Source organism: Anas platyrhynchos, chromosome 23, assembly GCF_047663525.1.
Source record: "Anas platyrhynchos isolate ZD024472 breed Pekin duck chromosome 23, IASCAAS_PekinDuck_T2T, whole genome shotgun sequence".
Taxonomy (NCBI): domain Eukaryota; kingdom Metazoa; phylum Chordata; class Aves; order Anseriformes; family Anatidae; genus Anas; species Anas platyrhynchos.
The window spans coordinates 1,836,265-1,861,392 of NC_092609.1; the positions used below are offsets into that span (position 1 = coordinate 1,836,265).

Here is a 25,128-nt window from a genome sequence, read left to right on the forward strand (position 1 = left end):
CGCTCTGCGCTCCCCCCTTCGTGCCAGGGCGCAGAGATCTGAGCCCAGCAGCTCTGTCCAACACAGGACACCTCCATCTCCCCCTTGGGATGGCAAAAATCCTCCTCCACAGCACCCCAGCACCCAGAAAGGAAAGGGAGCAGCTCTCCTCCCTCTCCTCCCTCTCCTCTATTTTATTTTTTTTCCTTGCACAGCGCCCAGCAGGACCCAGAGCAGCTTCGGGCCCCCAGCTTTGGGTCCCCAGGGGATGCAGGATGGGTCCCCTCACCTCTTATTTATGTTTGGGGGGGAAGAAAAATTAAAAAAAGACTTTATTATGCCACCAAAATAATGATGCTAATTGCCAGGGGTCCCATGCCCAGCATCCCTTTGGCTGTGCCAGGATGGGACCTCTCGTGGGGCGGGGGCACCTCGCTTTGTTTCTGCAGAGGGACCGATAAAGGCAGCGGGGGGATTCCTCCCCTCCTTCCCTCTAAGCCCCATTAATATGAGCTGGATTTGCCTACCCTCCTGACTCCAGACTTTAATTCTGCGGAGCATTATCATATTAGCGGGTGTCAGGGTTGTTAACGTGATGGATTATACATTAGCAGTGTAATCCTGGGGGGGGGGAACAGGACCAGCCTCAGAGCCTGCCCCAACACTCGCTGCCTTCTCCCGGTCCCACTGGCTGTGGGGTGAGCACGGGGGGGACCCCAGGTCCCTTTGTGCTGCGCTCCTGCCCTTGGCAGGGACAGGGAGCAGGGCACCCTGCCCCAAACCCCAAACACTGTGTCCCATCGCGGGGTTCCCACCTCGGGGTGCTGCAAGGAGCAGATCCCCAAGGGCTGACCCCATGGGTGTCACCAGGCTTCATCCTGGCACCGTCCCCCCTTGGGGATCTCCTCGGGGACCACGTTTGCAGGACTGCTGCCAGCAGCCAGCTCGTAGCCACCGGCTACGGGAGTCCTTCGAGCACCCCGACGCTGATGGGCCCCGACAGCTCCGTGCACACGCAGGCTATTTTTTCCCTCGCTGCTGTTTTCGGAGCTGATTCTCCCCCTTTAACCTCTGCCAGGGCAAACAATCCCCATCCCCTGCCCGCATCCCCATCAGCTGAAGCCTTGGACAAAAAGGAGCCCAAAAAGGAGCTCGGTGACAGCGCCATCGACCCCGCTCCCAGCTCCGTCCTGCTGGAGAGGAGGCAATAATTTGGGGAGGATGAGATGGATCCCAGCTAATCGAATGGGTTTTTCCCAAGCCAGGCTGAAAATACCCCAAAATGCTGCCTCTGCCCAGCTGGCAGCAACAGGAGGGATGGAGCCGGTGGTGCTCAGGGTGGCGGCCGGCTCCCATGGGTACAGTCTTGTCGTGCCCTCATCGTCCTGCACAGCCCCAAATCACACCCAAGATTTACATCCACCACCACAGCACCCGGCTGAGCTGGAAGAGAAGCAGTTGGAGGTTTTATTTTGGACTTGTTGGTTTTGCTCTGCTCTCTCCTTAGTGTCCGAGCTGGGGCTCCCTGCCCTGCTTGGACCAAGGGACCCCATGGGGTGATTTTTCTGGGCACATCAGGGACACCCCACTTTTAGCTCCTGGGATGGAGCCCCAGCACCCTCCCTGTGCAAACAGCTCCTTGTTCCCAGCAAACCAGGGCTGGAGGAGAGGGCACGGAGGAGAAGAGGCTTGGCAGCTGCCCTGGGAATGACGTGGGGAAGGGCAGGGTAATGAGGCCGCTTCCAGCGCCGCGCACTCAGCCGCCATCAAGCAGCGAAGCAAATCGAGTTTCACTAAAAGCTCCGGAGCCCGGCCTGGGCTGCCCCCTCCCGCCCCCGCGCTGGTCCCGGGGAATGAGATTTCCATCTCCTAACCGGCTGCTGGGGAAGAGTAATTGCCGTGGTCTGCGGTGGGGCAGGAGCCTTGAGTGGATCTGACATAATCGGATGAAGCTTCCCGTGCCCCCGCTGTCGGAGTGGGTTAGCAGGATGGGGTCTGTGTCAGGAAACAGCCCGAATTCCTATGCTCACGGCCAGGGGAGAGCTCTGCAGGGGTCTCCAAGAAGCAAAGGGTCCCCAGGGAGGTCCCCAAACATCCCCAAGCATCCGCACTGCTCTGTGCGAGGTGGGCTCAGCACCAAGGGCGAGCGGAGCAGCAGGTGCCCAGGCAGTGGTGGTGACGCACGGCACACCCCGTGCATTATTTAGCATCATTTCATGGGGTATTCTTCCAGCTTTTTCCCCAAACACACCCTCTTTAAAGCAGCATCGCCTGCGCCCAAGTGATTTGGAGATGAATTTCTGCATCGCCCCCCCCCAGCCTTCACAGGAGATGGCCAAAGCCGCGTCCTGCTCCGCTGTCCCCTGGGGTCCCTGGCACTCTCCCCAAGTCCCTTGATTATTTTTATTGTCTCCATCTTCCGCTGCGAGCCCTGCCTGCTGTGTCAGCAGGCGTATTTATAGCTGCGCTCTGCTCCCAGGCTGATGTCAGGAGCATCCTTCCCCTGGCTGATCACTACCTGTCACTCCAGGCTTCTTTGTGCTGCCCGGGCCACTTCCACTTGCAGCTGCTTCTCCTGCTTCTGCTCCTCTCGGGCACCAAATTTCCCCCACAAACACCTTCCCGGTGCCTGCAGGCAGCTCCGGAGTGACACCGAGCCGTGGGGGCATTGCCGGGGGGCTGTGCTGGTTGCGGTGGGCTCAGGGGGGGTCTGTGCTCCTGTCCCCCCGATGCAGCAGCCTTGTGCATGGCTTCAGTGGATTTATCAGTTCTGTTTTCCTTGGCATTGAGAGCTGAGCTTAATTACGGGTGCTTTTATCCGCGTTAATAACATTTGCAGTGCTGCAAGCCCGGAGAGCGGGGTGAGGGCGGTGAAGACCTCTGCTCCGGGTGGGAGCTGGGGGCTGCAGGGGAAAAGAAGCTGCTTGGCCCCATGTGGGGCTGCATTAAATGGAAAAGGAGCAGGCAGCACGAGGTGCCCATCACCTCCCATCCCATCCCATCCCATCCCATCCCATCCCACCCCATCCCACCCCCAGGCTCCCTGCAGCACCACCCTGGGGAGGCAGCTTGCCAAAAATGCGCCCTCGGCACTCGTGCGCACCGGCACGGGCGGCGTTTGCGGAGCAGACCCAGGACACATCTCCCTGTCATTTACTCCTTGCTTCCTCCGAGAGCTGTCAAGGAGGATAAGAGGGTGCAAAGAACAACGGTAACACTCCAAATAATCAAAACCCTCTCTGAGAAGCAGATCCTGCCAGCTCAAAGCCAGCCTCCCTTGGGAAAAGCATTTCAAGCACCAGCAAAAAAAAAAAAAACTCTGTCTTCCAGGAACCCCCCTGCTCACCGGCGTTCTGCAAAAGGAGAGCGTTCATTTTTTATTTATTTATAAGCCCAAATAACAATAACAAAATACTAATAAGCTGGGGAGGCAGGGGAAGGCAGCTGCCTGATGCGGGGAGCGCTGGGGAGGGCAGGAGGAGGCCAACGTGGTGTGGAAAGTGGTGTTGGCTGCAGCGTGTCCAGCAGCGCTGGCACCTGAGCACGGAGGATGTGGCTGCCTCTGCTGAGCAGGCAGGATCGGCCCCTTTTTTTTCTGGGTTGCTTCGGTGGCAGCTTTCCAGGATAACTAAATAGGGCACGGCAGCCAGCGGGAAGCAAGCTGGAGGAACCCTGCGGGTCCCAGCCCCCGGGACAGGGGGACAAGGGGAGGTGGCCACAAATTAGCGTGGCGATGGGGATGGGTGGAAAGTGACTGAATTTCATGAGTGCCCTCAGAATAACGAGCTCAGCTCTGCACCATCTGGGAGCTTCGCCTTCGGGCTGGCGGCAGCAGATGGGCACCGGAGTCGGGTCCGGGTTGGAGAGGTTGGTGTCACCTCCTGGGCTCCAAAAAGGAGCTGGTGGCAAGGCCTGGAGTGAGGCCACATGGCCCAGAGCTGCCCAAGGGGGTTGTAAATTTGGGCAGGGTGGATCAGCTTTGCCATGCCCGTGCACCTTGTGGCCATCCCCTGGCACTGCCGGGCACCGAGCTGCGTTTTGGAGCAGAGCAAAACGGAGGAAAACTGGAGGAAAGCTCCGGGTTTGGGCACCCCCTGTGCACCCCACATCCCGTCCTGCCTTGGGAAAGGATGGGTGGCGTGCAGGAGGGCTGAAAGGCTCCAGAAATGGGCATTTGGGGAGCCAGGCAAGTTGTTAAGTGGAGTTTGCCAGGGAGGAAATCGGCTTAGCCAAGCACTGACCCCCCTGCCCCTGGAGACGCAGGGCGCAGCCAGTGCCCCCTGTCCCCAACCCAGCACCCCAATCCCCAGCCCAGCACCCCGGTGCCCAGCCTGGCACAGATTTGATTAGAAAAGCCAGGAATGGGCTAATTGAGCTTCCCAGGGCTGCTGCAGGCACAAATTGGACGTGGCCAGCTCCGAAACCAGGCCGCTCCCCAGCTCCTCCCGCGCATGCTGAATCTTCATTTAGGCAGCCGCTCCTGTCAATTAGCTCGGGGCCTCTCGTTAGCAGCCTGGCATTGCTGGGCCTGCCAGTGCTCCCAGCGGGGCTGCGGCGTCTGAAATAAGCCTGGAAGCTGGGCTGGCTCCTCCAAACCCCATCGCCGTGGGCTGGTTGGGAGCAGCTCCTCGTAGCTTCCCCTCCCTGCAGCCCAGCTCCTGCCCAGCTCCAGGGCTGCGCCTCCCAAACCTTCCCAAGCTTTTGGGCTGGAATCGAGGCTTTTGCATCTTCCCGAGCAGCGCTGGGGGCGTGCAGCAGAGCTGCAAACAGGTCATTACACAAACGAGCCGTGTGCTCGGGCTGATGCTCTCTGAAATGCCGCGGCGATGAGCGCCGAGCTCTCCTCCAGGGCTGCACATCCCCAGGCAGACGCAAGCGCAGAGGTGAGCGGCGAAGGGGAGCCAAATTTGGGGCCAAAAAGGTCTTTTTTTTTTCCCCAAAACAGCCTTGTCTGCCTGCAGAGCCTTTCCTGCCAGCTGCAGGGCTGGGGACATGTCCCCGTGGTGTCCCCGTGGTGTCCCCGTGGTGTCCCCAGCACCCCAGGCAAGGTCAGGATCCGACCCCGCAGCCAGCCAGGGAGAGCAGCAGCTGGAGACGTGGATCCAGTTGACTTGCTCTGGGTAATATCTCTTGATTATTTCACTGCAGCATGCTGAGGCTGCAGAGTAATCGAATTAGGCAAATATTATGGGGAAGAAAATGGGCAGATAAGTAGCTTAAAGTGATCGAAATGACCTGGAGGTGGCCATGCAAATGGTCTGTATAATATCCTGTAATAACCCTGTCCAGGCAGCTTCTGGGAGGCTGGATTCCAGTAATAGGGTGTCTGATCAGCCTCACTCACAGCAGAGGGGCTGGGAGCAAGCCCAGGGGCTGGAGAATCCTGGGGGGCTCAGCCCAGGACCCCCCAAATCCCTTGGCCCCAGGCAGCATCCCCCAGCACTGGGATGGGGATGGGGTTTCCACCAGGGGAGGACGTGGAGAGATCCCAAAACAGCACCAGGACACGCTGGGTGGGGTAAAAGGGGGAGAAAGGATTCCAAGCACATCCCCACGGGGCTAAAAGCTGCGTTTCAAACACCTCCCGTCCCCTCCTGTCCCTCCGCACAGGTAGGGGAGCAGGAGCAGTGAAAGGAGGGGATAAAAATAGGTTCCCCAGCAAAGAGAGCAGCCTGAGCCGTCAATCCAGCTGCCTTCCCGAGGGGCTGACACCGCCGGCGTGGGCTGGGGGAGGAAGCCAGAGCTGGCTGGGACACGGGGTGGCAGGCAGGCAGGCACAAAGGTGATTTTTTACCCCCAAGATCAAGGAAAAACACCCTCGCTGCGATCAGTTCAAGGGGCAGCATCGGCCACGTCGTATTTCTGGGTGTCTCCGGAGCATCCAGAGCTTGGCCCCTTGGTTCCCAGCCAGATGGCTCTGGAAATGGCCAGGAAAACCCCATTCCCACTGGAAATGGCCAGAAAAACCCCAATCCCTTTGCTGCTTGTGTCTGTGGTGCACTAGTAGTGAGGACGCCCGGATTTTTGCTCCGGGTGCCTGCACCCAACAGGACGGGGAACTGACTGCAAATGGTTTCATGAACTGGGATCCGCTGGTGCAGCCGGGTTGCTTTCCCACGAGAGGAAGCAAAACAAGACGTAAACCAACCCACACACCAAACGCAAAACTGAAACACCCCAATCTGAGCGTCCTGGTGGAGAGGACAGCAGTGATCCCTAACGCTCCGCGCCGGGGGAAGCGGCTCCTGAAAGAGATTGCCTCTGACAGCCTAATAAATGTCAGTGCCTGACGTGCCCCGGCTCCGAGATGAATCCTCCCGGCTTTAATTGGAGACATGATGCTCCCATTACCCAGAAGAGAAGATCCCACCGCCCTGCCTCCGATTTCCCCATTGATGGAATTGGCTCCACAATGCTCTCCTTGAGCACCACGCTGCCCTTCCCCTGGGGGACATGCTCGGGGCAGGGCTGGGGCAAGCCTCAGGACCCACAGCATCCTCTGCGAGCCCCTCTGCTTCCCTGGAGGAGGAGGAGGAGGAGGAAAAGGAGGAGGAAGAGGAGGATGGAGGCTGGGGAGGCAGCAGGGAGTGCCAGGGAGGGATGGCGGATGAGCTGGGATGGAGACAACGGGCAGGGCATCGCAAAAAAACTAGGTGATAGCCATCTCCCCACCCGATTTTAATTACCCTGTCGGATTTAGCAGGCAGAGCTGAGCCCCGCTGGCTGCAGCTGACAGCCCGGGCGGCGCTGACAAGCAGAGATTAGTGGTGCTGAGCCGGGATGGGACTGCAGCCCCCCCCCCCCCCTTATCCACATCTGTGCCCAGGGCGCACGGGAGATGGGGTTTTGCTTCTAAATTTAAAGGGAAAAAAGGAGTTTCTGCCCATCCTAGAAGCAGGCAGGGCCTGGGCGCTGTGGTTTAGTGTTGTCCCTCTTCTCCTTCCCAAGCAGTAAAAGGAAAACCCTCATCAGATTTTGTGGCCCCTTTCCTCCTTCCCACCTAATAGCTGCTCCCGGGCTCGCTGTCGTCGTCCTCCCCTCGCAGCCAACAATCACTCCCCAGCATTTACATTTAATGATAAGGCCAGGGTTGGGTGTTTTGAGTGGATGTCACCCGATGGGAGCTCTAAGAGCAGCGCTGGGCAGGAGGAGCACGGGGGAGAGCAAATTGGGGGCAGGAACAGCGAGCAGCCCCCCGCAGGGAATGCCCACGAAGCACACGGGGCGCACACGGAGGCAACAAAAGCGGTGCCACCACCCTCTCGATGAAAAAGGGCAAGGGAGACTTGGAGGAGCCCTCCCGGAGCTCACCCCCTCTTTTTTTTCCGGCTCGTCATTAATGATTTCTCCTTAATTAGGCTGCTCTGTCCGTCGCAGCGATGCTCCGGCATCGTCGGCACCGAGGTGCGTCTGGGAGCGCCGAAGGTATTGGCAAGAGGATGAATTACCCCCCTCTCGCTTGGGTAGCGTGGAAATAATTACATAGCAACGAGGTGAGCTTGGATGGCGCTGAGCAATTGTGTTTGCTGGGCTCCTGATCCCAAATATTCCCCATAAGGGATCCGGCAAACACGCAGCTGTGCACGGCCACCGCCTGCTCCAGATGCTCGCGCCCGCCGTGCCGTGGGGACCCCTGGTGCCCACCCATCCCTGTCCCCTTTTTCCCTGCCTTACAAGCCTGAAACACTTGAAAACGGGGGAAAAAGGAAAAAAATAAAGCTGCAGGAGGAGTCCAAGGCACCTCATTTGAATTGTCTGCCACTCCGTGAGCGTCTGGCACGGGGAGCGTCAGAGGCGTGCTCCAGCTGCCGAGCAGCGGCCGCCTTCATTTACAAATAGCTCCGCTGATTAATTGCGCGGGGGCGAGGAGCTTCTCCTGATGAGCCCTTGGCAGAGCAGGGTCACATCGCGAGCTGAACTTCGGGAGAAGCATCGCTGGAATTTGGCTCCCTGGGCTGTGCCGTGGGCGCTGACCTCCTTCCCTCCACCCTCCCCAAGGTGCCCGTCTCGTGCCACCCATCCCCATCCCTGCCAGGATGAAGCCACCACGTCCAAGCATGGTCCCCATGCTCATCACACCCACCGAAGCCAGCAGCAGGGATGCTTTGCCTGAAAAACCCTTGAAAACCCTGGAAAACCCTAAAAAAAAACACGCTTGGGCAAGCTGCTGGCTTTGGGGACACATCCTGCCCCACGGGAGCACCCGGCTGTGCCAGCCTGGTCCTGCTCTTGGAGGCTGTGAGCCACAACCCTCAGGATTCTGCTTCTTCAAATAAAGGATGAGCAGGAATGAGGGGATTTGGGACCCCCCCTCGCACCCATCCCTCACAGGGGGGTCTCCAGCACAGGCTGTGGGGCCGGCGGTGCCACAGGTCCCCGAGCCGAGGCCGTGCGGCAGCGCTCGGGAGCCACCGTGCTGCTGCAGGCAGCAGCTCCCCGACGAGCCAGGAACACACACACACACCCAAAAAAAACCCACCCACAGCAAACAGAGAGAGAAATCCTGGCTTTCCGAGGCCATTAACGAACCCGCAGCGCTTTCTGAAAGAGTCCCCGTGCTCGCTGCAAAGCCCTGGCCCGGCTCCAGCCCCGCTAATTCCGTTCTGCCTCCTAAAATCTCCTCTGCCTCTGAAATTCGGATGGGCAGGGGTGGCAGAGAGGTGCAGCGTGCATGGGGATGCTCTCGGGGCAGGCTGCAGGACCTGTGCATCCAGGATGCCGGGGGCTTTTTGGGATTCCAGATGCCAAAACTGCACCGAGACATCCCCACTCTGCTTTTTGAGGCCAAATCCTTGCTTTCCCCTTCCCACCCTCCCCTTCCCGGTGCACGCAGGGGGAGAAAATCCTCCTGGCAAGGAGAGGCAGGACCCGAGCTGGGGAGGGGGCTGCAGCTTTTGTTTCCCCCCCCCAAATTTGTGCCATCAGCCTGTGCGGGATGACTTCCACAAGGCGCACGGAGCCGCAGTCGGCAGCGAGGAGCCGAAATCTCGCCCCGATCCGTGTCAGCGCCCTAATCGCAGGCGACAGGCGGGCTCTGCGGCTGCTCGGAGATGATAATATTGGTGTCAGGAAGCATCAAGCGGAGGAGGCGCCTTTCAAAGGGGGGATTACGCTCCTCGCAGGAGGGAAGGAAGCGGCCCTAATCCCGGCTGCTGGATCCCGAGGGCTCGGGGAAGCGGCTCGGAGAGGCCCAGGGCTGGTTTTGCTCCCGGTGTGCCACGGAGGAAGGGAAAAATGCAAGTGTGCAAACGTGCACAAGCACAGAGGGAGTAAATAGGGGCTGTTTTCCCCATCACCCCATCACCTGCTTCTCCTGCGCCCACCTCCTGCCTTCAATCCCCATCCCGGGGAGGAAAAGTGGGGCTGAGGAGCGAGCCCAGGTGCAGAAGCGAAGCTCCCCCTTTGCGCCTCGAGCTGCTTTCCCCCGTCTGCGGGCACGGCTGCCAAGGCAGAATTTATTAGCATGCAATCTGCTCTCATCTGGGACGCCGGAGAGAGGGGAAATAAACAAACGAATGTAAAACTGAGGGCTGGGGCTGCGAGGTATGGGTGGGAGGCAGCCCTTTAGGGTCACTTTTTGCATTCACTGCGAGCCTTTTTGGCCAGCTGAGCCTCCCTCCTGCCCCAAAACTCCTTGCACTCGTGGAAGGATGACCAAAAAACCCTGAGATATCAGTGTGTGAGCTCCTGCTGCTGGTGCACCGGGTCAGAGGTGTTTTGGGGCTGGGTGCGCCCAGAACCGGCAGCCAAATCTCCACTCAGAGCTGTGGGGCTATGAAACAGACGGGACGAGGCAGGGCTGGTGGCTGCACTTTATTTCATTTTATTTTTTCCATGGGGGAGAGAAAAAGCCCTTCTCTTTCTTCTCTTTGATCTGAGCCGAAGCAGAAGCTCGTGGCACTGCGCTGTGCGGGTGCAGTGCTGCTTGCTCCCTGCCCGGCTGTGCTCCTTTCTAACCCGTCCCTCCTTGGTGGCTTTAAACTTTGGTTTTTGCTCTTTTCCCACCAAATCCTGGCTGTCCCAAGCCTGGCAATGTGCGCTCTCTGTGCTCCTGCCTTTGATGCAGCAGAGACAGAGATGGAGACGGATTCGGAGATGGAGATGGAGATGGAGATGGAGATGATGGAGATGGAGATGGAGATGGAGAAGGAGATGGAGATGGAGATGATGGAGAGCTGAGCCATGGTGCTGGGGAGCAGGGCAGGATGCGGGGGCACAGGGGGCTGCAGAAAGCTGTGCCACAGCAGCTGGGGAAAGGGCTGGAGCAACAGAATTTCCCCCCCCCCGGGGGCGATTTAGGGATCAATAACCCAGAGAGCAGAGAGCGCAGCAGCCCTGGAACTTGCTGATGGGAGCGAAACGGGGGCACAGCGAGCCCGAAGGAGGAAAAAGGGCACAAAGTGCAGGAGGATGGGCCGGGGCTGACAGCTAACGGGGCTTTGGGGGCCGTAAATTGATGAGGGCTGGGATAATGTGCAGTAGGTTACAGGGGGGGACAGGGGGAGCACAGTGCTTAATGGGGAAAAAAGCAATCGGGTCGTAGGTAATGGGTCTGGGGGAGGAAGGGGCGGGTGGCAGCCCCACGGACCTGCAGGAGCATCAGGGGACGGGGTGAGGACGTGCCCCCCAGCAGCAGCAGGGCCGTGGGAGCTGGGATAATTCAAAGCCCATGTGGAGCCTCCATCCCGGCCTCCCCAGAGGCACCAGCCCCCCACGCTGCCTCCCCCCAGCCCTCTTTTCCCTCCTAATCCCATTCTGGGGAAAAATCCCCAGTTTTTGGCTCTCTTCCTGCAGGCCGTACCCGCAGAGACACCACCTTTGCCCCTGCAGGACGCTGAGGTGGCCGCGGGTTTTAATTAAAACCAACCCCTGCCCGCAGCTCCTGGACGCAATTAAGCATCCACCTGGCTCTGACCCCGCTGGCCGGGGATGTAATTAAGATGTGAGCCGTGCTGCTGCCCTCCGGGGGGGCACGGAGCATCCCCAGGACCCCTCCATCCCCCCGTGCCCTTCCCTTAGGGCTTTGGTTTTCACCTCCCCTCCACCCCGAGCACCCTGCGCTCACGGGGCCGGTGCCAGCCCCAGCCCTCATTAAGCAGCACGCCCCCACTGCACTAATTACTCCTATTTATAAGCACCCAGCCTGCCCTCGACGAAGCCCGTTAGCCCTCCTCCTGCAGGAGATGCTCCACATTGCCTGATTCCCCCCCAAATTAATTCAGCAGGGTCCTGGGGGCTGCGTTGCGTTGATCTTGGTGGCGAAAAGCGGGGTGCACGAGGGTTTAGGAGCCCCCCACGGGTGTTCCCGCTGCTGGGTGAAAACAGAAAAGTCTTTTTGCTCCCCCACCAGCTCCTGGGGCTGCGCTCGCTGCCTGGCAGAGAGGGAAAGCTGCTCTGAGCTCTGTTAACACCTTCCCTGTAATTCCACATGGCAGCGCTCAGCGCGCTCCCTGCACCTGCAGCCAGCTGTGCCAAGGTGCCTACGGGCGGCTCGGGCTCACACCGACCGAAATCGGCCTGAAAAAGGGCAGGCCAGGCCTGGGATGGGAAGGGAAAGGAAAAAAAAATCATTTGTCTGCTGCTCGAGCATAAATCCAGCCAGGGAGGCTGCTCAGGGGGACCTTGGGAGCCGCTGGCATCCCTCGCTGCAGGGGGCTGAGCAGTGGGAGCTGCTTCACGGCTGGCTGGAGGGGCAGCGGGCTCCTTGCCAGCCTGGGAATTAAATCCGAAATCCTCCTGATTGTGCTCCGTGGGTACCAAGGCTGGGGCAGCTTGCTGCATGGCCGGCATCCCCCTGGGGTCACCAGCATCCCCATGGGGCCACCAGCGTCCTCCTGGGGTCTCCAGCATCTCCATGGTGTTTCCAGCATCCCTGTGGGGTCTCCAGCATCCTTTTGGGGCTGCCAGCATCCCCATGGGGACACCAGCATCCCACTGGGGTCTCCAGCATCCTCCTGGGGCCACCAGCATCCCACTGGGGTCTCCAGCATCCTTTTGGGAACACCAGCATCCCCCTGGGGCCACCAGCACCCCTGCCCTTCATGCAGAGCCACCTGGAGGATGCTAGCACAAACGCACGGGGTCTTTTTCAGCGGTGAGCAGGCGACGGGGTCCCCTCCTGTCCCCAAACCACACCACTGCCACCAGCTCGCCCCGAGCACGTCCCCTGCCCCGCGTCCCCAAGCGCTCCCCGGCGAGGCGGCACAGCGGCGCATTGCTCATTCCCGCGGCAAGCCGGAGCCATCTGGATGGTGTTGGCCCTTCTGCCACGCCACCGAGGATCGTTAACACAAAGCATATGCTTTGTTTGAAATTAATAATAATTCGAGGCTCTCGCCAGCTGCTGGTAATTGGCTCCCCTTTCGCAGAGATAAACCGAGAGCAGCAGGGTGGAAATTCAGCCACTTCCCGGCTCCTTTTCTAATGAGATGAGCGAACGTCCCCGGGAAAGGTGTCCCTTCTGCTGGGGACACCGTGACACCAGCCAGGTGATGGCCTTTAATTACGGGCTACACACACCCCAGGTGCGGGGTCCCACACCGTGGCTGCCCCAAAACCCGGGGGTCCAGCAGAGCCCTGCAGCCCCCCTCTTGGAGCCCAGCAGGGGCAGGTTTGGGGAGCTCGTTTGCTGCCTAATTACTGCCGTCAGCAGCGGATGAGCGCAGGGGGTGTATTTTTATCTCTCCTTGCCTCGGCAGCAGTCTGGGCAGGTGGGTGTCGGGAGGTTGGCGGGGATATTTATGTTGCAGCCCTGACAAAATCCGCCTGCGGGGGCTCTGTAAAACACACCGAGCGTTATTTTGCTCAGCCAGAGTGCACCGAGGGGAAGGGAAGGCGCTGAGCGCGTCCACCGCTTGGATACGGGCAGGAGTTGGGGATCCAGATTGGATCCAGGCTTTTAAATTCAAGCCAGGGACGTGGATGTAATGGGGAGGATGTGCAGCAGGGGGGATCTGCTCCCCAAAATCCCCTCGCTTTGCTTTGCGGAGTGATGGAGAGGAGCAAGGCGCACCCGGTGCGTGGGTGCTCTCCATCCAGGGCACCCTTCCTGCCCACCCCACAGCACAAACAGGCATCATTAGGGTCCAGCTGGTTAATGAGACACCCAAAATGAAGGTGTAGGAGTAGGGTGTGATACCCAAAGACCCTAAAGCCTCTCCCAGGCTCCGTTCTGATGCAGCTCACTGGGATTACTGGGCCCTGCACCGCCTCGTGTCCTTGCTGGATGCGATGCGCCGCTCCCGGCCACAGCTTTGGGATTTTGGGTTTTTCCCCAAAGCTGTCGGTCCAAATACCACCAGATGGGCAGGAGGCAAAGCAGCTCCGCCCAGGAATTCAACCCTACTGATAGCAGGGGTTTGTAGGGTCGTGCCCTTGCCCTGTTTGCCCACATCTCGGCCAAAATCGCCCTGGATCGATGAGGGTCGGCCGAGTGCAGCGCCCCGGAGCTGCACCGTGGCCGGCAGAGGCCACGGGATCAATGCAGAGTGAAGGAAATACGGCTGAGGACAGGCGGCTTTTACGGCTTCCTCCCCAAGAAAGGCTCGTTTTTATAGACTTCTGGTAATTGCCAATTAATTTCGCCGAGGCCAAGGGCAGGAAGGCAGCCCAGCTCTTCCAGAGCACCCGTGCCGTGGTGGGCGAGCGCAGAACAGCCTCTTTCCCTCTTATTTTTCCCTGCTGGACATGATGGAGCTTGGTTTGTGCCCAACCCCTGAGGCTTTCCAACCAGTCCCTCTTCTTCCTGAGCTAATTTCCCCCGTGGATGTGCCCAGAGGTGAGCAGGGAAGAAAATCCAAATGGGATTGAGCTAGGGACTGGCTGTGGCTCCACTTTCCATACCCAAAATCTGGCTTCTCCCCCTGCACCTTCCACCGGTTCCCCCCATTCCCCACCCCGAGGACGTGGCCGGGAGCCTCGGCGCTCCAGAACCGAGACAGGTGGAGAGAATCCAGAGCCTCCCAATTAGGCAATTTTTCTGAATGAAGGGCCCTGCTCCGCCCTGCCCGGGGAAGGTGATTGACATAAATCCGCGGGCTGATTAGGGGCTTGTCATTTAGCACCTCTAATGCCTCCCCTCTAATAGCATTAGGGCCCTCCTCGGCGAGACGCTAATGCAGTTTGCAGCTGCACCGTGGCGCCTGGGATTCAGCCGGCCAGCGGCGAGCTCGCTGCAGGAGGAGCAGGGCCCTGATGTGAGCAGGCAGCTGGGGAAAAAAGGAGCTGCCTTGGCGAGGCGCCCCGAGCACCCCTACACCTCCCCGGGGGCTCGGGTGCAGGAGGTGGCAGCACCCACCCGAGCCTTGCACCCAGGAGCAGCAGCATCTCCTGGATGTGGGCAGCACCCCCAACCCGCTCTAATTTCTTTATTTTTTTTCCTTATTTCCTTATTTCCCCATCCCCAAGTGCCCATGCCCATTTTCCGTCCCTCTGCCCATCCAAGCCTTGCCCAGCTGAGCCCTGGCACCCTCCCTGCTTTGTCCCCACGGGGCTGTGTCCCCAGTCTGTGCCATGGGACACCCGAAATGAAGGTGTAGGAGTAGGGTGTGATATCCAAAGACCCTAAAAACTCTCCCTGGCTCCGCTCTGATTTGGGTTTGGTTTGGTTTGGATTTGGGTTTGGGTTTGGGTTTGGGTTTGGGTTTCCCTTCCCACCCCTCCGGCTAGGAGCAGGGCCGGGGCATTTGCTGGAGGAAGCGCCCCTGAAAGCTCCGAACAAATCTCTGTTTTGATTAGCTGTGCTCCTAAATGATTTATAATCAGCATAATACAATAACGACAATGACTCCCTAATCAGATTAAACCGCTCTCCATTTGTCTGGGGCTTTGCGCTGTAATCTCTTCCTCCTCTCCCTGCCATCGATTTTTGTTTCCTCGGCTCGAGTTGTGCCCAGCCCCACGCTGAGGGGTTTTCCAGCCTCTGCATCCTTGCCTGGACTTTGTATTCCAGCACACATCCCCTTTTCCACCCTAAAACCTCATTTTAGGGGAAAAAGGAGCCTGGAGATGTTGGGGAAGCCAAGCTGAAGGTGTTGGGGCGGCCGAACACCGCGGGCTTCACCTGGCCGTGCCATGAAATTTGATTAATGTGAGTCCCTCGTTAGCCTGGCTGGCACAGTACAAACCTCGTTAGAGCCCCAGGATCTTTAAGTGAGGTCCGGAAGGTGTTCCCACTTCTCCCCTTAATGAAGAAAAATCGCAGCGGAGGCGGCCGGAGGGAGCGCGCGGCGTGCGCCGGGGTGGCAGCGGGGAGCGGAAGCCAGGCTGGAGGAGAGCGAGGAGTGAGGGCTGTGTTAACACTGATTAATAATAAATAACCGCCGTAATGAGCCCTAATTAATAATAGCACATGCTTAAGGAATTGATTCCCGGCGCATGGCAGAATGCCGTTACAAGTCCCTGGTGCTCCGGCGGCGCCGCCGGTGCAGTGAGCGGCTGGGATCGCCCAGGGATGCAGGATGAGGGGATGGGAACGGGATGGGGACTGGGATCATCCCTCACCGCCACAGGAACAGCCCCAAAAAGGATGGGGAAAAGCCCAGGGAGCATCACAATGCGTCCTGCTGCCTCCTGAACCCATCAGCAGCCAGCAGCGGTGCCACCACCAGCATGTCCTTGGCACGGCGGTCCCCAGAGGCTCAGATGTCACCGGGACGGGCTGTGGGAGCCACGTTTATGGGAAGTCAGCTCCATGCGGAGACGCATTTATGGGATGTCAGAGCCAGGTGACAGCCGGGGAGAGAAGCCAGCACCAAGCTCTGTGCTGCTTCGCCCTCTTCCTTGATCCGATGCTCAGTCGCTGCACAAGCACGCTGAAGATTTTGTTGTTATTTTAATTTTCTAGCTTTAATTTTAGGCAAATTTGTGCAGGAGCATCCCTGTGCCCTGCCCATGGGGCAGCTGAGCCCGCTGCTGCGTGCCGAGGGGAGCGTGGCTGCCGGTGACCCGGTGGTTTCCCAGCCCCTCCAATTCACGGCGTGATAGATAGATTGATACGGAGCTTTAATCAGTGTAATATATAAAGCACTTAATTTGCCTTATTAAAAGTCTGCACTTTGGATTTTCAGGATCCAGGAAATTAACTCAAGCACCTCACCATTTATTTGATTGAAAGAGATCATAAATAATTCATGCCTTTCCTTCGCCTCCACTGGAAGACCTGCCGGGTGGCGGCGAAGGCGCTCCCAGCACCGCCGGCACCTCCCGAGGCCCCTCCGTCACCGTGTCCCCATGCAACTTGTCTCACCCCACGCCCCCTGGAGCTGCCCTCTTGCACCAGTTTGGGGTGCAGCGCCCCGTCCCCATACATCCTTTCCAGGGGTCCCTGTGCCCCTTGGAGCTGGGGGCTGCACATGGAGGTGCCAGGCACGGTGTGGCCAGCTCCCAAAGCAGCGGTGCGAGCGGTGCGTGAAGCCAGCTGCCTCCCCAAACCACCTCCTCTTCCCCTCCCTGTGAACCCTTTAGGGCTGTGCATGATGGGGAGGTCACAACGGAGCCGTCACCCCCCAGGAGCTCATTTCTGTCCCCATCTCACTGCCCCTGAACTCCCAGCTCTGGCCAGCAACGCACCAGGAAAGCTGCACGCCGCGGGGCGGCTGGCTGCGGCGAGGTCCTGCTGCTTTTATTAGGAGGATAAATTGCACACGGAGCTGCCGCCGGGAGATAAGCGAGCACAGAGGAAATGGCTGGGGTGGGCAGGGGCAGGTAGGGCCAGCGCCTCTCCTTGGGGCTCGACGTCTCCGCCAAGGGCACCCCTGGGGCTGGAGGTGGCCGGCAGCGGGAGCAGATTGATCCGGGGCAGGGCAGGCTGCAGGAGGGGCTCATCCTGGTGGTCCTGCTGCACGGGACAGAGAGGAGCCAGCCACTAAAATCACCCTGACCATAAAGCTGAGCGTTTCATCTATAATTCAGAGGAGCTGGAAAGTGGCTCTACGCGAGATAAAACCCGGCTGAGAGAGTGGAAATTTATGCCACCGTTTGTTTTTTTTTTTTGCTGAGCTGGGACGCGGCGCGACCTTCGGAGAGGTGCTGAGGGTGGGGGCAGCAGGATGGGGTGCTGAGCGTGACCACGGCCCTGTCCCAGCGAGGGCTGGGCGTGCTGACGTCCCCAAAAAGTGCACAGGAACCTGCACCTGGGGGTGTTTGCAGGGAGAGGGCTGGAAACGTTGCACGGCGGGGGTGCAACATCCAGCGGGGTGCATGGGGATGTGAATCAGGGAGCCCTTGTGGGGTGGGGTGGGGGGCTCTGGAGAGGGCAATATGGGGTGGGGAGGGGGTCTCTGGAGTGTGCAAAGCCACCTAGTTCTTATAGGGTGGGGTGTGCACCCCTGGAGTGTGCAATTTGGGGTGGGGAGGGAGTCCCTGGAGTGTGCAAAGCCACCTAGCTCTTATAGGGTGGGGTGTGCACCCCGAGGCTGTGCCCCACCAGCCAGTCCTTATGGTGTGGGTTGTGCACCCCCGGTTTGTGCACGGCCAGCCCCGTGGTGCAGGATGGGCACCCTTCGGTCCATATTTTGCCATCCAGCCCCCAAGGCACGGGACATGCACCCCTGGGACCACCCTTTGCCCCCCACCCCTCGCAGCACCCCCTGCTCATCCCTGCGCCGTGCGCCACCAGCCAGCCCCGGGGCGCACGGGGCCGGGGGGGGGGCGTCCCGAGGTCCTGCCAGGGGAGCAGGGCAGGGTTTGGGGCGCGATGTGCCGGAGCAGGATGCACCCTTGGAAGCTGCGGGGGGGCGCTGGCAAAACCCCAGCCCCATTTTTTTGCCCGTACCACGGGCGGACACTGCCCTCCAGCGGGCTTCTCCCGGCCGCAGCTGGCCAGATGCGCACGGCTCTCGGGGGTGGGGAGGGACACCCAGCGCTCCCCCGGCCCTCCCCCAACCCCTGCCCCGGCTCTGCCCCCCCTCACTGCTGGTTCCTTTTCTTGGCAAACTGGAGGACCACGTTGTCGTACTCGGTGTCCCCGAGCCACTCCTTGCCCTGCGCCACGAAGGGTTGCCGGAGCGGGACGGCACGCTTGGGCACGGCGTAGTCGTCCCGCTGCGGGTTGTAGGGGTACTCGTGGCCCGAGGGCTCCTCCGGGGCCGCCTGCAGCCTCCACGCCTCCCCCTTCACCTCCTCGGGCTCGTCGTAGACGGTGTGGGCGCACAGCCCCTCGGGCTCATCGTAGATGTGCTCGGCCTTGGGGACGGAGGCGCGGGGCAGCGGGGGCCGCGCGCTCGCCTCGTGGATGCTGTCGTAGAGCGGGTCCGGAGCCTCCTCGGGGCCACGGAGCATGGCACCGAGCTGCCTGCCCAGCAGGGACTTGGCGATGGTGTCGAAGGGCACGGCGTATTCGGATTCAGCCCCTGCTTTAGCCGGAGCATCCTGCCTCCTGCCCTTCTCCGGTACCTTCCCGGCACCACCCCGCTGGAGCGAGTTGCAGGGCTCGGCGTAGAGGCACTTGGCGGTGCCGCCGTCGCCACCGGGCTCCTCGTGGCCCTGCGTCCAGTTGGGCACCTTATTTTGGGCGCGTGGCCGCGGGCCATCTTCCCCGGGGATGCCCCAGCGCTGCTCCTCGGCACCCCGGCCCCGCTGCGCCTCGATGGCTGACTCGATCACCTGGAAGATCTCGTTGCCTTGCCGCGTCTCGAACTCAAAGTTGCCCTCGCCGGAGGCGCAGCGCCGGCCGGCCTCGAAGGAGAAGGTCACCTACAGAGGGGACAGCATCAGGTCCCTGTGATGGCCCCACCACCACCTCCAGCCCGCCCTCCCGGTGTCCCCAGTACCTTGTCCCGGCCGAAGCGCCGCAGGAAGCGGTAGGGCCAGCTGTAGAGGATTTCCCCCGCCTGCAGATCCCGCAGCTCCAAGGCTTCCTCCCCTGCTCGCAGAACGAACCGGCCCCAGAGGCGGCAGCGCTCGGAGGACTCGGTGGCCCTCACCGTCACCTCGAACTCCTTCCCCAAGCCAGCTGAGGACAGAGGAAGGTGACATTTGCGGGGATCAGAGCCCCAAAACGCCCACCCCGAGCCGAGCTGGGGGACGAGGAGGGGGGGGAAGCGGTGTCCGGCCGATAAGGGCTGGAGCCCCGCGGGAGGAGCGCGATAGCGCGGCGAAACCCAACCAAACCGCAGGGCAGGAAGAGCGCACGGAGGCTATTTTTGCCCCAAGCCTCCCAGCACGGCGCTGCGGGGGCGGCTGCTCGCCCACGAGAAGCAGCCCCGGGTGTCGAAAGCCGCCCCCTCCCCGCTCGCAGGCGCCCACCTTTGTCCCGGGAGCTGTAGAGGGAGTTTTCCTCCATGGAGAACTCGCCCTCGGCGCGCAGCGAGCCCTGCTGCCCGTCCTTCCCCGCTGCCTGCTCCTCCCTGCTCCTCTGCCCAAAAAGAGCCGGGGGTGACCCTCAGCTCCGCCAGCCCCGCAGCAGCTCGGGGTTTCCCCCGTGGATCCGGCATCTCCCACCCCATGGTTATCAGCCCCATAGGGTCTCCCTCCCCATAGGATCATCCACCCCATGGTTATCCCCCCCAGTGTCTCCCACCCCATGGCTATCCCACCCAAATGGTCTCCACCCCATAGAGTCTCCCTCCCCATAGGGTCTCCCTCCCCATAGGGTCTCCAACCCCATGGTTATGCCCCCCATAGGGTTTCCCTCCCCATAGGGTCTCCCCCCTATAGGGTCTCCCTCCCAACAGGGTCTCCCTCCCCATAAGGTCTCCCACCCCATGGCTATCCCACCCATAGGGTCACCCTCCCCATAGGTCTCTCCCACCCAGGGACTCCTTCCCCATAGGGTCTCCCCCCTACAGGGTCTCCCCCCTATAGGATCTCCCTCCTAACAGGGTCTCCCTCCCCATAAGGTCTCCCACCCATAGGGTCTCCCTCCCCATAGGGTCTCCCCCTATAGGGTCTCCATCCCCATAGTATCTCCCACCCCATGGTTATCCCACCCAAAGGTTCTCTCCCCTATAGGATCTCCCTCCCCATATGCTCTCCCCACAGTCTCCCCCACCCCATAGCCATCCCCCCCACACTATCTCCCCCCCGGTAGGCTCCCCCCTTGACTTTTTGGGGCCAGGCTCACCGGGAAGGCGAGCTCGCAGAGCCTCAGCACCCAGCCGGCCGTCTCGGAGCTGTCAGCAGCCAGCAGGTAACGCTTGTCGGTGGTCTCCAGCAGGAAGGGGACGGTGTCTTTGGGGCAGCCCCCGGGGTCCCCGCTCGCCTCCGCCACGTGCACGCAGTCGCTCAGCTTCACCAGCCGCCGGCTGCCCTCGCCCCTCCGCAGCTTCTCGGCCGCCGGCGGCGCCGAGCCCTCGAAAAGCTCCAGGCGGGCGGTGGAGCAGGAGCTTTCCCGGTATAAAACGCCCCAAAATTTCTTCCATTTCTGCCCCCCGGGAGAAGCGAGGGAAAGGAGGGAAAGGCCGGCGTTAGCCTGAGCTGTTTGCGCCCTCCCGGTTGTTGTCCCTTTGGGTTTTTGCCCTCGCCAAAGTGCCCAGGTGGGACCTGGGGGGGTTAAATAGGGCAAGGGAGGGTTTAAATTCTGGCACCGAGCACAGGCAGCAGCACGGGGGGAGCCGTGTGCCCTGCTGCAAAGAGGAACCGCTCAGCATCATCCTGCCTGGGAGGGGGAATGAAGCATGGGGACCCCCCCACCACGCCATCCCCCTGCCCTGGGGGATCTGCCCTACACCTGCCCCCACCCCACAGCGCCCGAGATCCACGCCAAGACCCCCCCAGGGGACCTCCAGCTCCTCGTTTATCCCCTGCTCCTAAAAACCACCCAGCTCAGGAGGAAGTTTCACACCAAAATCAGCATGGGCTGCAAGGGGAACCTGCGGGGCCCGGCAGTTTTTGGCCAGCACCATTTTTTGGGGCGTGTTTGTGGGGTTAAGCCCGGCCTCCCCTCTACCTCTTCCCCATCCTCTGCAGCCGGTGGCTGCTGCCTTGCCGCCGATGTTATCTGCTCCCCTGCTCTGCTCCGCTCCGCAGCACCTCCAGGATGATGGGGACCAATTTGCTCCAAATTGACCCCATTTTCTCAGCACCCCCATGGCCGGCACCGCGAGGGACCCCACATGGGGTGCACTGGGTGCTCGAGCACGGCCCCGGAGAGCCGGGTTTGGTTCTCCCTCTTCCCTCTTTTTCGTCAACCCGGAGCCGCCCAGGAGAATCCTTCCCCTTCTTGCTCAAGAGCTGTGGCCAGGGGTTGCCAAGCCCCGGGGTGTTATCAGCCGGCCGGGGTGGTTGCATCAGTTTGTGCCCAGCTCCTGGGGGGGCTGGTGGCCCCTTTGCGCCCCGTCCCCATCTCTTTGGATCCCCCCCAGCTCGTCCCCGCAGCCCATGGAGCCGAAGGATGCTCAGGGAGTTGGTTTGGGGAAGGTCCCACGTCTCCAAATCGCCTTCGCGTGCCCCAAATCACCCCCAGCAGCCCTTCCTCCGAGCCCGGGGGGCACAACCAGCCTCCCCATGCCCCAAACCCCCCCCTGATTCACCATACCCCTCACGAGCAAAACCCCAAAACCACACCACGAGGCCACCCAACGCCCAAACCGACGCACCAAGGCCGTTTTCCCCCCCCCGACGCCCCCCACCCCATCCTCACCTTCCCAAAAGTCTGCTGCAGCTGCAGGTAGAGCGCGCCCTGCTTCACCACCGCCTCCTCCATCCTCCAGCCAGGAGCATCCTCCCGCGTTCCCCTCGCACCACCCGGACCCCCCCCAGCACCCCCTTTTTTTTCCTGCGTGCTGGTGTCCCCCCCGTGCGCCCCTGCCCGCCGGCGGCCTCGCCGTGCGCCGCTGTGACGTGCGCTCGGCGGCTTCTGTTTCCTCCCCGTGCTCAGCTCGCGCCCCGGTTTCCTGTGCCGCCGACGTTACCATAAAGGGCAGCCACCAGAGCAGCTTCGGGGACGGCCCCGAGCGTGTCACCGAGCTGCTGACGGCGTGGGGTGAGGTTTGGGGACGGGCTGCAAGGCGCTGCCGGTGGTCCTGCAGTTCCCCGGCCCCGCGGGAGAAGGATTTCCGTGGGATTCGCGTCCTTGCCTCAGTTTTGCCGGCTGTAAAATGGGCCCAAAAGCACCTCTGCGCCCCCCAAAGTCAGGGGTTTTTTCCCCAAAAAAGCCGGTTGGGTTTTTACACCTCTGCTGCAGGCAGGGTGGGAAGTGGCTCGGGTTTTGCAGGCACCTGGTCCCGCTCAGCGGTACGTGCAGGGGATCCCTTGGTACCTGTAGGGGATCCCTGGGTACCTGTAGGGGATCCCTGGGTACCTGTAGGGGATCCCTTGGTGCACGCAGAGCACTGCTGCTCTTGGTGCATGCAGGGGATCCCTTGGAGCATGCAAAGCACTGGATCCCTCGGTGCATGCAGGGGATCTTTGCATGCATGCAAAGCACTGGATCGCTTGGTACATGCAGGGGATCCCTCGGTGCATGCAAAGCACTGGATCCCTCAGTGCACACAGGGGATCCTTTGGACCTTTGGAGCATGCAAAGCACTGGATCCCTTGGTGCATGTAGGGGATCCCTTGGTACATGCAGAGCATTGGATCCTTCAGTACATGCAAGGGATCTCTCAGTGCATGCAAAGCACTGGATCCCTTGGTGCACACAGGGGATCCCTTGGGGCATGCAGGGGATCCCTCGTGCATTCGGGGGATCCCTCGGTGCATGCAGAGCACTGGATCCCTTGGTACTTGCACTGGATCCCTGGGTGCACGCAGTGGATCCCTCGATGCCCGCCCCCCCCGGTGCCTCCCTCCAGTGCCGCCAGGGGGCGCCCGCGGCCGCCTCCGCCCCGGCCCGCAGCGGGCACAGCCCGGGGGGGTCCCGCTGGGGGCACTGGGAGCACTGGGAGCACTGGGGTGGGGCGGCGGGGCGGGGCCTGCGCTAACTGGGAGCACTGGGAGTGGTGGGGGCTGTGGTGCTGGGACTGCAGGCGCTGGGAGCAGTGGTGTGGGGCACTGGAGGCACTGGGAAGCACTGGGGCTGTGCACTGGGAAGCACTGGGAGCTCTGGTGTTGGACCCTGCAGGCACTGGGAGCACTGGCACTGGGCTCTGGGGGCACTGGGAGCACTGGGGCTGTGTACTGGTGGCACTGGGAGCACTGGTACTGGGCCCTGCGGGCACTGGTGTTCAACTCTGGGGGCACTGGGAGTACTGGGAGGCACTGGTGTTGGGCCCTGGAGGCACTGGGAGCGCTGGGGCTGTGCACTGGGAAGCACTGGGAGCTCTGGTGTTGGGCTCTGGGGACACTGGAAGCACTGGGGCTGTGTACTGGGAACTACTGGGAGCACTGGTACCGGGCCCTAGAGGCACTGGGAGCACTGCTGTTGGGCCCTGTGGGCACTGGTGTTCAACCCTGGGGGCACTGGGAGTACTGGGAGCGCTGGGAGCTCTGGTGTTGAGCACTGGGAGCACTGGGGCTGTGCACTGGTTGTACTGGTGCCACTGGTGCTGTGCACTGGGAGCACTGGTATTGCACCCTGCAGGCACTGGGAGCACTGTGGCTGTATACTGGGCAGCACTGGGAGCTCTGGAGCTGCGCACTGTGCCTGCGCCCCGCTCATACTGGTGTTACTGGTGTTACTGGTCCCACTGCTTCCCTCAGGCCGCGCAGGCCGCGTCCCCTTTAACCCCGCCCCCTCGCTCCGTGACGTCACCCCGCCATCACGGAGGGGGCGTGGCCTCACTCGGCGCGCGCGCGGCGGGCGGGGCGCGGCCGGGGCGGCCGCGCGCATGCGCGGTGGGGCGGGGCGGCGCGCGCATGCGCAGTAGCCCCCGGCGGCGCCGCCGACAAGGAGAGGGGAGGGAGGAGGAGGAGGAGGAGGAGGAGGAGGAAGAAGCAGGGGGCAGGGGCGGGGGGGGGGGAGGAGGAGGAGAAGGCCCGGCGGAGGCGGGGGGGAGCGGAGCATGAATGGCGCAAGATGGCGGACCATGTGCAGGTGAGGGGGGAGGCCCCCGGGGGGCCGCCACGCCTCGGCCCGGCCTCGCTGCTGCCAGGCCTCGGGGCCTGAGGCACGGGGGTAGGCCGCGGCGGGGGGAGGGGGGGGAAAAGGGGGTGGGGGAGGGAAAAAGGGGGGCGAGGATCGCCTCAGGGTCTCGGCAGGATCCCCTCAGCAACAGCCCGGGATCCACTCAGGATCCTCTCAGCGCCCCCGCAGGATTCCCTCAGGATCCCTCCAGGATCCCCTCAGGACCCCCCCAGGATTCCCTCAGAACCCCCTCAGCACCCCCCCAGGTTCCCCTCAATATCCCGTCAGGATCCTCACAGCAGCCCCCCAAGATCCCCGTAGCACCTCGTCAAGATCCCCCCAGGATCCCCACAGCACCCCTCCAGGATTCCCTCAATATCCCGTCAGGATTCCCTTAGCACCCCCCCAGAGCCCCTTCAGGATCCCCTCAGGATCCCCCCAGGATTCTCTCAATATCCCGTCAGGATCCCCACAGCACCCCCCCAAGATCCCCCCAGGATCCCCTCAGCAACCTCCCAGGATCCCCTCAATATCCCGTTCAGATCCTCACAGCACCCCCCCAAGATCCCCTTAGCACCTTGTCAGGACCCCCCCAGGATTCCCCAGAATCCCCCCAGGACCCCCTCAGGATCCCATCAGGATCCCCTTTGCACTCCTCCAGTACTCCCCCAGGATCCCCCCAGGACTCCCCCAGTATCCCCTTAGCACCCCATTACCCCCCCCCCAGCACCCACTCCCCAACCCCATATGGGGGCAGTGGGCACCATGGTGCAGAGGGGCTCACTGCGTTACCCCTATATTTCCCCCCAAATTCTCCAAATTCCCCTCTTTCCCTTTAAAAACCCGCTCTGCTTTTACTAAAACCCCCCAAAACTCATCTGGCTCTCAAAACCCTGCTGCGGGCCTGGCTGAAGCCGCCCTTTAAAAGCCCTGCCTGGCTCTCCGTTAAATATCGGGGTGAGAAACTGGAAGTTTGGGCACCGCCATCGCAGGCTGGCGGCTCCGGGGGGGGGTTAAAATTTAACAGCGGGGGCTCGGGAGATGTTTGGCTCCGAGGGAAAAGTTGTTTGCAGGCCGGGGTCAGGCACCTGCAGCCTGGCACGGTGCCTTCAGCCGGCCGGGCAGAGGTGCAGGGATCGCTCGGCGTCGTGGCTGGGGGTCCTGGGGGTGTTTTTATCCTCTTTTTCTTCTCCCCGCCGCAGGTA

General features: G+C 61.4%; 2 protein-coding genes across 3 annotated transcripts in view; one reads left to right on the forward strand and one right to left on the reverse strand.

The window, feature by feature from the left end:
* Positions 1–15,964: 15,964 nt before the first annotated feature.
* Positions 15,965–21,815, reverse strand: DOK2 (docking protein 2). The gene is made up of 5 exons (XM_027443484.3): positions 21,560–21,815; positions 20,042–20,341; positions 19,225–19,333; positions 18,750–18,931; positions 15,965–18,672 (listed from the first exon to the last, which is right to left on the reverse strand). Exons 1-5 carry the CDS (start codon positions 21,620–21,622, stop codon positions 17,887–17,889), a joined length of 1,440 nt encoding a protein of 479 aa, XP_027299285.3. The 5' UTR covers positions 21,623–21,815; the 3' UTR covers positions 15,965–17,886.
* Positions 21,816–23,706: 1,891 nt separating this feature from the next.
* XPO7 (exportin 7) overlaps positions 23,707–25,128 on the forward strand; it is a 42,378-nt gene continuing 40,956 nt past the window's right edge. The window contains exon 1 of one of the 2 annotated variants that reach the window (XM_038166910.2): positions 23,707–23,893. In XM_038166910.2, the coding sequence (XP_038022838.1) occupies positions 23,876–23,893 (18 nt within the window). In that variant the 5' untranslated portion in view covers positions 23,707–23,875. The remainder of the gene's footprint in view (positions 23,894–25,128) is intronic. The other variant, XM_038166909.2, reaches the window with a different exon arrangement.